The sequence below is a fragment of the Sphaeroforma arctica genome (assembly GCF_001186125.1).
Source record: "Sphaeroforma arctica JP610 unplaced genomic scaffold supercont1.208, whole genome shotgun sequence".
In the NCBI taxonomy this organism is placed as follows: domain Eukaryota; class Ichthyosporea; order Ichthyophonida; genus Sphaeroforma; species Sphaeroforma arctica.
Genome location: NW_014040350.1, coordinates 102109 through 114349, shown reverse-complemented (window position 1 = coordinate 114349; position 12241 = coordinate 102109). Strand labels below are relative to the sequence as shown.

The following is a 12241-nucleotide window of genomic DNA, read 5'->3' as shown; positions in this document are numbered from 1 at the left end:
GTTTTTGTATTTATATATGCATATAAAGATATATGGAAGCGTGCATATTAATTTGAATCAATATCTATATATCTGTGCAGAATTTTGAGACGCCTGCTGGAGTAGAGTATGATTGCTTCTTTCTTAGTTCTATTTCTGTGGCACATCAAATCTGACCAATTCTTCTTATATTCCGTTTTCGAAGGGTTGGAACGCCTTGGAAGGAAGGAATGCTGAAAGAACTAACCAAAGCAGACTAGCCAAAACTGCGTCTCATGGGACTGGGGTTGAATATCGACAGGCACAATTACATGCTCACTCCAATTCAGCAAAAACAGAGTCCCTATTCAACTTTGAGGGCGATAAAAATAGACCGACTGACAGGGTACCTGATGGGGGGAACCGGGCCAGGTATGAAAATCCCAACAGGCATACCCGTACTGGTTCGATGACATATGTGGAACCACCTAGTTCGACACGAGTGAATATACTCCCTCAGAGTCAGGACGACAAGGGCCTCATGTACGCTTCTCGTACAGCTAGTGAAACTGTGAACACTGCTGCCACCGTACGCCCAGAAATTCCTGTTCGACGTAGCGAACCGGTTGCGGTGTATGCATCTATCGTGCCTCAATACCAGCAAACGCTCGGTAGTATCGCGGGATTTCCGTCTCCACGCGTATCTACACCTTCACCCGGATTGGCATATTCACCCACGGACACTATGCCACACACCGACACACAAACACGTACTGCACATCAAGAGCAGGTTGGAAACCAACGACGTCTATCAGAACACATACAACCATCACAGCCAGCCCACTCACAGCTGCCGCAGCAATCATCTAATCAACCAGCTAATTCCGCTAAAGAATATATTCGATCGAATAACGTCGCCTACCTCCAGCAGCACTCACACCCTGCGTCTGGCGATGCTGGGTATGACTGGCAGCCTCGAGACGTCGACGTGAGTGATCGGGCGAAATCTGATCACCAAGCGTCCAGTCGAGGGCAACAGCCCGTAGATATGAAGCAAACAGATACACACACACACCTGGAGCTTCCTACGGCTCGCAGACGGTCTGTGCAGAACGCCCCTACGTCACCGCTTCTATCCTATATTACTGCTCGAAGGCGGCAATCACCAGCACGCGCCCACACGCTGAAAAATTCTGGACCTGTCCTCGAGTTTTCGGCAAACGGTACTCAGCTAAGCACTGTAGGCTCGGCCACAGCTGGGCAGGACAATGCTGTTGACGGAGAGAGAAATATAGTAGATGCCAGCGATGAGCTCAATGAGCTGCGACGGGCCATGTCTCTGCCCCCTTCCACGGGCGCAGAGACAGGCCTGGGCATGAACATCCTGTTGGGTACCGAGGGTCAGCCGGATCTGGGTGGTAGGTTGGACGCTGAATTACACCAAGCGCATGCAGATGGTCATATGCTCACCCACAAAATAGCGGCAACACACATGGACAACATTGCGGTAACGCCGGGGGCTGGACACGTGCCACTGTCGCCTATTACATCACAACAACTGAGAGACGGTGTGAATATCACAGTATCTACCAATACACATGATCATCAAGAACCGCATCCGCACCGAGTGTATTTCGACGAAGCGAGTAGTCGGCGCGCTCAAACCCTCACGCCTACTGTTCCTCAGCGTCAGTCTGATGAATGTGTACTTCCGAAGCTCGGAAATGGGAATGAACGCGTGCAATTAGATCGTGTGAGTATGGGCACAGAGGAATCATCCGCTAATCAGCCTGCGCAAGACATGCAATCTTTGGATTCTAAAGGGGGATATTGGGGAAGCCCTCTGTTTAATAGTGATGGAGCTCCGAATGTTGGAACTTCTATATACAGACACAGTTCGTACCCAGCACCCACGACCCCGAATATGAAAACGCTTGCTATTACGGAGGATGAACATAGCCAGTTTGCCCTCGGCAAGATGTTAACTATGGGAGGAGCCCCGGTGAGTCCGCTCGGTAGATCCGAAGCGAATATTGATAGCGCTGGAGATATGAATGCTGGCATACAGCAGGCTACACCGACTAAGGCTTACAAACAAAGACCACTGTCAGCACCCACTCAGCCTTCTCAAGGGCTAGCGCAGATACCCGCAGACCCAACACTGGGGGAAATGGTAGTCGCACAACCACATGCATCAGTGGTCGAGCATCCAAATGCACAGGAACGCTTGCCGTGGCAGACCTACGATCCCGAGCAAGTACAGATACAATCACACGCCCAGGCCCAGGCACCAATGGATCTGCATCACGACTGTGTCAGCATCGTGCAGTATGAATCTCTGAAGTATCAATCCAGCAACATTGAGAACGCGCTCAAACGCGAGTTAATGACTACACGGAAACGTTTGGAGGAGGTCAAGGACGAGCGAGACCTCGCAGAACGACGGCTACAGGAGTTTCAATATCTTGCAAACGTTACGCAACCAAGTGACTTTGGTGGTTCGGGTCTTATCAATTTTAAGTACGATGAACTGCAACATGCGACGAATAATTGGGATGACAAGAACAAAATAGGCGAGGGCGGATTCGGACCTGTTTATAGAGGTATGGAGTTGAATCTGAGCGCTCATTTTGTTTCATGTATCTTGTATGTGGTTGTGTATACCTAAACACGTGTGTTCTGAATTCTCGTAAGTGCGTACGAATTTCATTCGACAAAAATGCAGTATGCCTTGTACGATATCTTGCTTAGTTGCTTCCTCTTGTCTTTCATTCATTTTCTTAGGTGCATAGAGTTATCAACGTCTTTACATAGTGCATACTTCTGCGACGTGAATGCTAGCAAAGTGATAGTGATGGAGTACAAGGAATTCGGTTAATTTGGATCCCCTTGGCTTAAAAAGACTTTAAGAGAGCTTACATGCCTTATCTCGGCGTTTATGGCATCACTTATATAATCGTGAGTCATCTTGTTCGCAGGTGTTCTTCACGGTCAGTCTGTCGCCATCAAGACACAATCGACCGGGTCCGACCAGGGAGCCCTGGAATTCGCACGGGAGGTCGCAGTCTTGGCAAAGGTGTGTGCTAGACGCGAATTGAGTCAATACAATAGTGAAGCTTCCTTTGCTTGCCTCTCATTTCTTCAATGAAACTGACAACTGGCTCATTGTCTCGCCCTTTCCTTTCTTTGACTACTCCAGTACCGCCACAAACACCTGGTTTCACTTATGGGTATTGTGCGCAGCGCTTCATATCTCTGCCTTGTGTATGAGTACATGTCTTTGGGGAGTGTCAGAGATGTACTTGATCACAAAGGACTCGGTGTGGATGCCTTGCCCCTCACATGGATCGATCGCATAAGCATATCCCTGCAGTCTGCGAAAGGCCTTCTATACCTACACAGAGGAACCACCCCTCCCGTTTTGCATTTGGACTTTAAAACGGCCAACATCCTGCTGGATAAAGATTTGCATGCTAAAGTGAGTGCTACGTGCCCTTTAGTGAGCGCCTTTAGTCGTCACTTGAATTTATGTCCATGGAGGATTTTCAATCGCCATTTTGCATATTGATTCCTGCCTATGTATTGTTGTATTGATTATATATTTGAACGTCGTGATATTTGCAGGTTGCTGATTTTGGGCTTGTTCGATCTACACCGGAGCTGATGCAGGGCACGCATGCCATGACCAGGAGACTGAATGGGACGCATGGCTACATCTGCCCTGAGTATGCTTCTTCCGGAAGAATCACAGGTATCGAATCCAATAGCCCCTCAACTGGAAATCAGCGCAGTTTAAGCTAGACTGCTTTGAAAATATGGCTGTGAATTTTAGTGCCATAGTTGGCGACGTATCTGAGCTTTCGCGTCTGAGCTACTGACTGCTTCGGAATATTGTGCGACCTCTGTGTCTTCCGAAATCCTCTGAGAGCTCCTTTTTTCGTACATTTTTATAAACACGTGTAAGCTTGATAATGTTCGGGTTTTGATATTTTCCCATCTACAGATCGCACCGACGTGTATAGTTTTGGCGTGGTGTTGTTGGAGATGCTAACTGGTCTGCGGGCCATAGATGAAACACTCCCTGTGGCCGATTTGGTTAACAGAGTCAAGGACTACACCAAGGTATGGTTCCCAAGATATTGTTAAGAGGATCGACACTGTGTGTGATTCTCTTTCGCATTGTTCCTGAAATATTGATAGGATCTTAACAGCGAGTGTGCTGTCTATTCTGTCCATTCATATAATCTTTGATGTGGAAGCTGAAGTATGATATTACAGTTGCTTCTGGTCGCTTGCATATACGTAACCCATCTCTTCGACCACTGAAGGTTATCGTCTGTGGCATCTATGTATTATAGTTCCGGTGTGGAGACTTCAAGAGTAGGCAGCGAGTCAGCATGAGCACAGATGTAAGTGGCGAGAAGAATTTTTCTGGCTCCACGTTGACTGCTCTCGAAAAAATGTACACCGAGAGGGAAGCCCCCGGGAACCAGCAGATAGAATTTGACACGGTATGAGATGCAAAAGTTGATAATTTATGTGAGATGTGCATTTTCATGCAAGTGTTGAAGACCTAACTACACAAGGTTTTACTATTGCCATGCAAGTCCCGGTCGCAGACCTAAATACACCAGGTTGGGAGATCGAAAATTAAAAGCAGATCAGGCGCAAGTGTGTTTGGTTGTCACGGGAAATTTTTGTGAATGTTATGCAAGTGTAAGCTGTATCTCCAACGCTTTGTACAGTCAACAAGTAAATTTAATTACTTGCGTACCAAGCCTGCACTGACGTCGTTTGCGACTTGAAGGTCGAACACTGGCGAGGTGCACAGCTAGTTGTAGTATGAAAATATCGGGTAGCTGTGCTTCGTTGTTCCGGAGACTGCGCTTGAACCATGGTCAAAATATCTTCTATCACACGTTTAGGTGCGGGAGAGGGAGCTGGCCCAACTTCAACGGTACACGTCGTCTGACAATGTTTCTATAGATCCCGATAGAGTTCGGAACGTGATGGATGGCATACACAGTGACGGTGATTGGCCCTTAGATCAGGTGACAAGGTGAGACGAGATTTTGCCCTTATACTTTCGACAAACTTCTATTCTGCGACTATTATTGTTTCTGATTGTGTAGTATGCGTTTCAATTCTGCGTACAGAATTCCTTTCTTATCACGCAATCAAAGTGTTTGTGAGAGAGATCCTAATGCGCCAACTCTTACGCAAAGCTTACTGTTATGTATGTATGAAAACGCACGAACGGTATATTTTGCAAGTTGTGTATATCGCCTTTTAATATTGAAATCTGTATATATGACACGGCATTTAGGTTCTTGAATTTGGCTTTGCACTGCACCAAGTCACGCGCCACAAAGCGACCCACTATGTCTGAAGCTATGGGTAGGCTGGAAGAGATGTATTTGCTAGCGGAAGGTGTAAGGACTGGCGACTTCAATTTGACTGCTTTCAACAAAAAGAAGAGGTATTTAAATATTTCAGGCCCGTGATCAAGCGACAGACTCTATGCTGTGTGTGGTTTCAAAATTCATCAAACTGGTATGTGATGTCGCCCACACCTTGTGTCCACTCTTATGTGCGAACTGTGCATTGTATTGTACTCAATTCCTAATTTATATTCTTATTACATACAGCCTTGATAGAATGACAAGTGATATAGGAGAAAGTGTAGTGTCCCCGGTGAAACTAGCAGCCGAAAGTCCGACAGAGAATGATACGCTGTGCGTAATTTGCTGTTCGGCTCCTCGCTCGGCCGAGTTCCAGCCGTGCGGGCACTGTGTGCTATGCCACAACTGGTGAGTCCATTTTACGGAGTTGAACAAATTATAGTATAAGCTTGTATGCTATGTTTTTTACCATTCCCTTTTTGGTCCGGGAATTTTGTGTGTTTTAGGGTGTTTTAGGGTGCTGTCTGCACGGTTTCGTGGCTTTGATTGGAATATGCATACCGGTGGGTTTCTGCCACTCTCTGGTTTGCCTGAGCTGAGTGTGTGTGTGTGTGCAAAATTTAGAGGTGTGGGTGTGTCCTGAGGCTATAGCACTGCAATCGCACGAAAGTTAAGGAAAACCGGGTAATTTCAGTGCGGTTGCCATGTACGAGTACGCGTTGTCCATTTCGGTATGAACAAGTCTTAAATCCCTTACGATGGTATCTACAACGGTACTGATTATCGATATTTATGGCACATTTATCTAGTGCCATGGGGATGGCTACGAACGGAGATTCCTGCCCGACCTGCTTGTCGAAGATCGACGAGGTACTCTCGAGATTCGAGGTAGTATAAGGTCCTTAACTGTGTGCTTGAAAGCATGCTCGGATGCGAATAGCGGTCTAACACTGGCGACGTTTCAGGATAGCTGCCATAGTATGAGCTGAAATAACAGGTTGCTACAATTGGCACACGTTGTAGTGTTTGTATACTTTTACGCAATTTAAGGTATCCCTACCCGCTACTACAATGGGGCAACGTATTTGTTGATACAAACACGAAGACAAAAAAACTCAAGACACTCAACATTGGAAAATATTAGTAATAACAAGGATAGAGCCGGTTGAGCCCCAAATAAAGCGAATTATATACATTTAACTTGATAAGAGGTACTTTGACGCGATATATCGTCAAACATGGATAATATTATACAGCATATAGCCGTGCGGAATAAAAGTGTAGTACGCAAGTGCGAAACAATAGAATCAAAGCGATCAGTACGAGTAAAGTCAAGACCACATGTTTTTACACGAGTCGTGCAGCCTACCCTTGTTATAACTTCTATTTATTTAGAGGCACTAGAGAGAGTGCCGTATGTTTTAATTGTAAGCAATTCGACTGATGCGGCAAGAGTCTCCGGCAGACCGGCACAGAAACGACGGGAATAGTTTGGACTTTTGTCCTTTTTTAAAAGCCCGTCCACAGTCCACTCGCTTGACCGTACAACTGCTTGCTGTATGGGGTCAGAATGGGATCGATCGATCATGAGATTGAAATCAAATAGAATCGAAAATAACATACCTGATTACATACTACCATACAACCATACAACCATACAACCATACAACCATACAACCATACATATTATACATTATTTTATGTCGACGTGCGCATGCGGATTGCGAGCGCAATGAATTAAAAAAGAGCCCATGAGCGGCTGTCATTCGGCTGAGCCTATGATTGCCTCTGTGTGATAAATTAACTCGCATGCACATCGACATATTTAAATAAATGTAGTTTACGTAAAATGGCTGGGAAACTGATTCCGTACAGAGTTTTGATATGAATTGTTTTCAGAGTCACGACGGAGAGGAAACTCGTTAAAAAATATTACGCAATGCACAGCAATACGTATTTTAAAAATTAATAATATTACAATCCGAATCAGGATCGGAGACGCCATAAATAGAGAATTTTAAATTTTTTTTAAAAATTTTGCGAGGTTGTGACTTTGTGACGCGCGAAAATAAACAAAAGTGAACGCGCGCCGTTCTGTTATGCCAGTAGTACGCCAATCACAAGACAATATGAGGTAAACAACTAGAGCGTGTAGTAGATCATATGGTTGCAATTATCGGGTTAAGTTAAGCTTCTGTGTTCATGTATCCATGCATGGTTGCATAGTATACACTTACAAGATTTACGATGGATTTGTGTGGTCGATTGTGGCTTATCATTGATGCTTGACTGCACTCTCTTTACGGTGTCTACGTTACAAGAGCTGAGGACGCTTAACGCTTCTAAGTGAATAACTTCACCTGTAATCCTTGATTTGATACAAAGTGTTCAGTTGTGTATAAAACTATGTGCCAAGCTCTGCATTTTCAATCGCCCTAACCGCAGTTTTATATGATCTAAATAGGATTGAAGTTGACCAACAACTATTTTGTTCATCAGGGTGTTCCTTCTCACGTATGATGCGTTCGCTCATTATCATAATATCTGTCGCACCTCCTGTAAAGGAAGTAAAGGAAGAGTGAAACAGATTGTTTTACGTCTAAAACACTGTTTCAATTGGTTCCCCGTGCTCCTGTTGTCTTTCCATTAAACCCTACAGACACGATCTGACCCCACAAATTGAGCTATCAATATCTATGTATTTATCCTACCTAACAATTTATATACGGTATGTAGCGCGAACTCTGCTGTATAAGATAACATAGAGTACGTCTAACACCGCTGAATAAACTAAATATTTCTATTCATTTCACCTTATTTGCATCCATATTCTATTCATTTCACCTTATTTGCATCCATACTCATTTTGCCATACTTCCTACTGTCTCACAGTTCCGATATCGCACTAATTGGTCTGGCCGTAATGGGCCAGAACTTGATCCTCAACATGAACGATCACGGGTTCACAGTCACAGCGTTCAATCGCACTGTATCCAAGGTAGACGATTTCCTAGCTAAAGAGGCTAAGGGAACTAATGTGGTTGGTGCACAGACTGTTGAAGAGATGGTCAAGAGTCTCAAGACCCCTCGTCGTGTGATGATGCTCGTCATGGCTGGTAAGCCAGTAGATGCCTTCATTGAGCAGGTGCTTCCGTTCCTGGAGAAGGGTGATATCATCATTGATGGTGGAAACTCTCATTTCCCCGACACTCAGGTGTGTACGGTGTGCAATATAATTATGGTATCGTGTGTTCAGTGTATTGTCGACCGCCACACTGGTGTAACATCTTACCTATCTATGTCTTTCTGTATGCGTATCGTACACTTTGATATCATTCTTAGCCATCCTTCGCAGTTCCTGATGCCGGCCGAGTACTTTTGTGGCACCCATTATTGCAGTTTTCAATAAATTTATTCGAGTTGAATTGCTTGTCTGCAATTTCTTTGGTCTGCAAAGGCGATTATATTTGTTATTTGTTAGACATGACTGCAACTACAAATTCTAAACGTCGTTCTCATTGTCAGTGTACTACTCGGATCAATATTTCTAATAAACACTTATACTAATGGCTTAATGTTCTTCTCACAGCGTCGTTACGAGTACCTGCAGACCAAGGGTATCCGTTTCATGGGCTGTGGTGTCTCCGGTGGTGAGGAGGGTGCCCGCTACGGTCCCTCTATGATGCCTGGAGGTGACCCCGAGGCCTGGTATGTCTTCTCAGGCATTGTTCGTTTGTTTACTTAGATTGTCTCAACATTATGCGTTGCTTGTGCATGTTAGTTGTGGTGCGAGACTTGTATGTGGTCGATGTTTTAGTTTGACTTGAGAGTGACAACCCTGCTTTTTCTAGTATTTTCAGGTAACGTGTTACACGCAATGCGCTTGTCATACTGTCGTATAACATTCATAAACGTACTTTCTCTGTAGTTCAGTATACCTGCCCGACAATTTTAGACTGGATTTGCATTTCATTCGGGTATACGTCGGTTCACATCCAAATTCATATCGTCTTCCTCGCACTTCTCACAGGCCTCACATGAAGGAGATCCTGCAGTCCATTTCTGCCAAGTCTGACGGTGAGGCGTGTTGTGACTGGGTAGGAGAGGGTGGTGCCGGACACTTCGTGAAGATGGTGCACAACGGTATCGAGTATGGAGACATGCAGCTCATCTGTGAGGCGTACCAGCAGATGAAGGAGGTTCTCGGCATGTCCTGCAAGGAGATGGCGGAAGTAAGTGTATCCTGGTTGATTACTCCCTTGTGTTTGCGATTTAATTCTGGATTGAGTACTTCGTAGTGAATAGGGTTAGGTATACTGGCTTTGTTTTAGGTACACACGATAGTCGCCTTTACTTGGGGTGGTATTTGCAGTGCCTGTGTACTTTTGTGAGGTGTGGTTAGCACAGCTTCTTTCTGTGCTTACGTGTGCAAGAGACCGCAAGCCCTGCTATCTCACTTCCTCGCATTTTTTGGTGTTGATCGCCTGCTGTATTTTTTGTTTATACATGCTGCTTGACGACGATAGACTTGTGGTGTGGGGGCGTTTGTCAATACGTATCTAATCTGTGCTTGTATACATATACGTGTATGTGTATTCTGAGTGCAGTATTGGTGTTTCGTTTCATTCTGGCTTCTGTCTTATACAAAGTCGTTATTCATCACGTCATAACAGGTCTTCCGTGAGTGGAACAAGGGTGTGCTGGATTCGTATCTTATGGAGATCACAGCTGATATCCTTGCCTACGAAGACACTGATGGCACCGCCTTAGTTGAGAAGATTCGCGACACTGCCGGTCAGAAGGGAACCGGAAAGTGGACCGGAATTGCTGCCCTAGATATGGGTAAGTGACAACCGACCGACCTAGAAGTCTGCACGTCTACAGAAACCATTGTCTGGCTATATTTGGTTCCTATTCTAGCATCTTTGTTTTCGCGTATATGATATAAGTGATGCACTGGACTTTTCTTTTCATATGCTCATTTCGAGTATCAATTAATCGGATCGCATCCTGGAATCTGAATATTGGCCTATCGTGGAGTATACTGATTCCTAAACACTTTATGCCTTTTCGTAAACCTTTCAGGTATTCCTTTGACCCTCATTGGAGAGTCTGTCTTCGCGCGTTGCATCTCTGCACTAAAGGATGAGCGTGTCATTGCCTCCAAGAAATTGAGCGGACCCACCCCCAGTTTCAAGGGTGACAAGCAGCAGTTTCTAAACAATCTGCGAGATGCTCTGTACGGTTCCAAGATTATCTCGTACGCACAGGTATGCCCTCCCGCCCCTTATCTGTATTTATGGTGTTATTATTGTGGCTGTGCCCTGTCATTTCGGATTGTGTTCCTCAGAACCTGTTGTTTCTCTTGCGTCGAACCCTGTCACTTTAATATTGCCAAAGATGCATAATTTTTATTACTATTCGTTTCAGTTCACTTTAATTTTGTGTGGCACTTTTCCTAAATACTTATATTTGGCAATGCAGGGTTTCATGCTTCTAAGAGAGGCCGCCGCACAGTATAAATGGAACCTCAACTACGGTTCGATCGCTCTGATGTGGCGTGGAGGTTGCATTATCCGCTCCGTCTTCTTGGGTGATATCAAGAAAGCCTACGAGAAGAACCCTGACTTGACCAATTTGCTTCTAGACGACTTCTTCAACAAGGTGTGAAAGTTCTGTTCGTTGTGATCTATTTCTTTTTTAGATATTTGCAAGAGTGATTTACTAGTAATCGCATGTACCGTGACACTACCTAATATCACCCTTTCCTCTTTACCGTTTCCAAACTTTTATATCCAACATACCTTGACATTGTGTGATTGTTTTGCCATAATAACAGGCCATTCAAGACTCCCAGGAGGGTATGCGTCAAGCCGTGATCGAGGGAGTGAAGGCTGGTATTCCCACGCCTTGCTTCTCCACTGCGCTGGCCTTCTACGATTCCTACCGAGCCGAGCGCTTGCCCGCGAACTTGTTGCAGGCACAACGTGACTACTTCGGTGCCCACACATACGAGCTTCTAGAGAAGCCCGGATCATTCCAACACACAAACTGGACTGGTATGTTGTGCACGGCTCATCCAGAACATATTTCACTCGTCTTTTGGGGATCTATATTTTTGTTGCTGTTGAAATGCCGCACTTTAGTAGCCACCTATCTTGCTGTTTTGTTGACAGCTAAAACTTAGCTTGTTTGCGTTTTATAGGGCATAAAAGTCTACTTTGCTTCAAAATTTGTTGCTTACCTTGAATTGTGTCTTTCCCTTGAATAGGTCGCGGTGGAGAGACATCGTCATCACAGTATGATGCTTAAGTTGAGCAGGATAGAGTCTTCTGCGAAAAGTTTCCGAGATTTAGTGGAAATTAATAGAAAATATTTAAAAAAAAACTGTTATACTTTGCGCGAGTCGTGTGTGCGACTTTTCACTTAATCGGTGGTAAGTGCTGAGCTGTCAATGCTCTAGTTCGGTTAGGCAATTGTTGTGCTGAGCTGTCTCGAAGTTATTTTATCATCTACGCGATACGTACCACAGTGTTAGTTGTAGAATTCATGAGTATCTATCACCACAAACCAAGTAGGAAAATCATTCAAGCCTACACATTTCAGTGGTGGTTGTAGTTAATATATTCAAAGTTTTAAAGTACTTGCCGCGTATAATGCGGTGCGCGCATGCTGCTCTTGACCTTTGTCTGTTTCCAGAATTGCAGATATTTTCCGGTTGTCAGACGATGCGCCATCTGCACAAAAGCCTAGTACTAGATCAAATGACACATTTAGGGGGGGTCATTCAAGCCTACACATTGCTGTGGTGGTTGTAGTTAATATATTCAAAGTTTTTAAGTACTTGCCGCGTATAATGCGGTGCGCGCATGCTGCTCTTG

At 44.8% G+C, this 12241-nt stretch overlaps 2 protein-coding genes across 2 annotated transcripts; both read left to right on the top strand.

Moving 5' to 3' along the window:
- The first annotated feature begins 225 nt into the window (after nt 1–225).
- Nucleotides 226–6691, top strand: SARC_03905 (TKL/IRAK protein kinase). Its single transcript, XM_014302307.1, has 10 exons — nt 226–2561; nt 2937–3034; nt 3158–3436; nt 3583–3709; nt 3962–4080; nt 4317–4469; nt 4884–5017; nt 5285–5437; nt 5607–5768; nt 6170–6691. The coding sequence occupies exons 1-10, from the start codon at nt 428–430 to the stop codon at nt 6255–6257; spliced, it is 3447 nt and encodes a 1148-aa protein (XP_014157782.1). The 5' UTR covers nt 226–427; the 3' UTR covers nt 6258–6691.
- A 688-nt stretch (nt 6692–7379) lies between these two features.
- On the top strand, nt 7380–11767 carry SARC_03904 (6-phosphogluconate dehydrogenase, decarboxylating). The gene is made up of 9 exons (XM_014302306.1): nt 7380–7494; nt 8253–8574; nt 8950–9068; nt 9391–9592; nt 10034–10202; nt 10446–10630; nt 10845–11024; nt 11200–11419; nt 11632–11767. The coding sequence occupies exons 1-9, from the start codon at nt 7460–7462 to the stop codon at nt 11670–11672; spliced, it is 1473 nt and encodes a 490-aa protein (XP_014157781.1). The 5' UTR covers nt 7380–7459; the 3' UTR covers nt 11673–11767.
- Nucleotides 11768–12241: the final 474 nt, after the last annotated feature.

Coding starts and splice junctions, on each gene's coding strand:
- SARC_03905 (XM_014302307.1), top strand. CDS start 428: ATGACATATGTGGAACCACCTAGTTCGACACGAGTGAATATACTCCCT. Junction 5,438..5,606: donor GCTTTCAACAAAAAGAAGAG/GTATTTAAATAT, acceptor TATTACATACAG/CCTTGATAGAATGACAAGTG. Junction 5,769..6,169: donor TGTGTGCTATGCCACAACTG/GTGAGTCCATTT, acceptor ACATTTATCTAG/TGCCATGGGGATGGCTACGA.
- SARC_03904 (XM_014302306.1), top strand. CDS start 7,460: ATGCCAGTAGTACGCCAATCACAAGACAATATGAG. Junction 7,495..8,252: donor CAATCACAAGACAATATGAG/GTAAACAACTAG, acceptor ACTGTCTCACAG/TTCCGATATCGCACTAATTG. Junction 9,069..9,390: donor GGAGGTGACCCCGAGGCCTG/GTATGTCTTCTC, acceptor CACTTCTCACAG/GCCTCACATGAAGGAGATCC.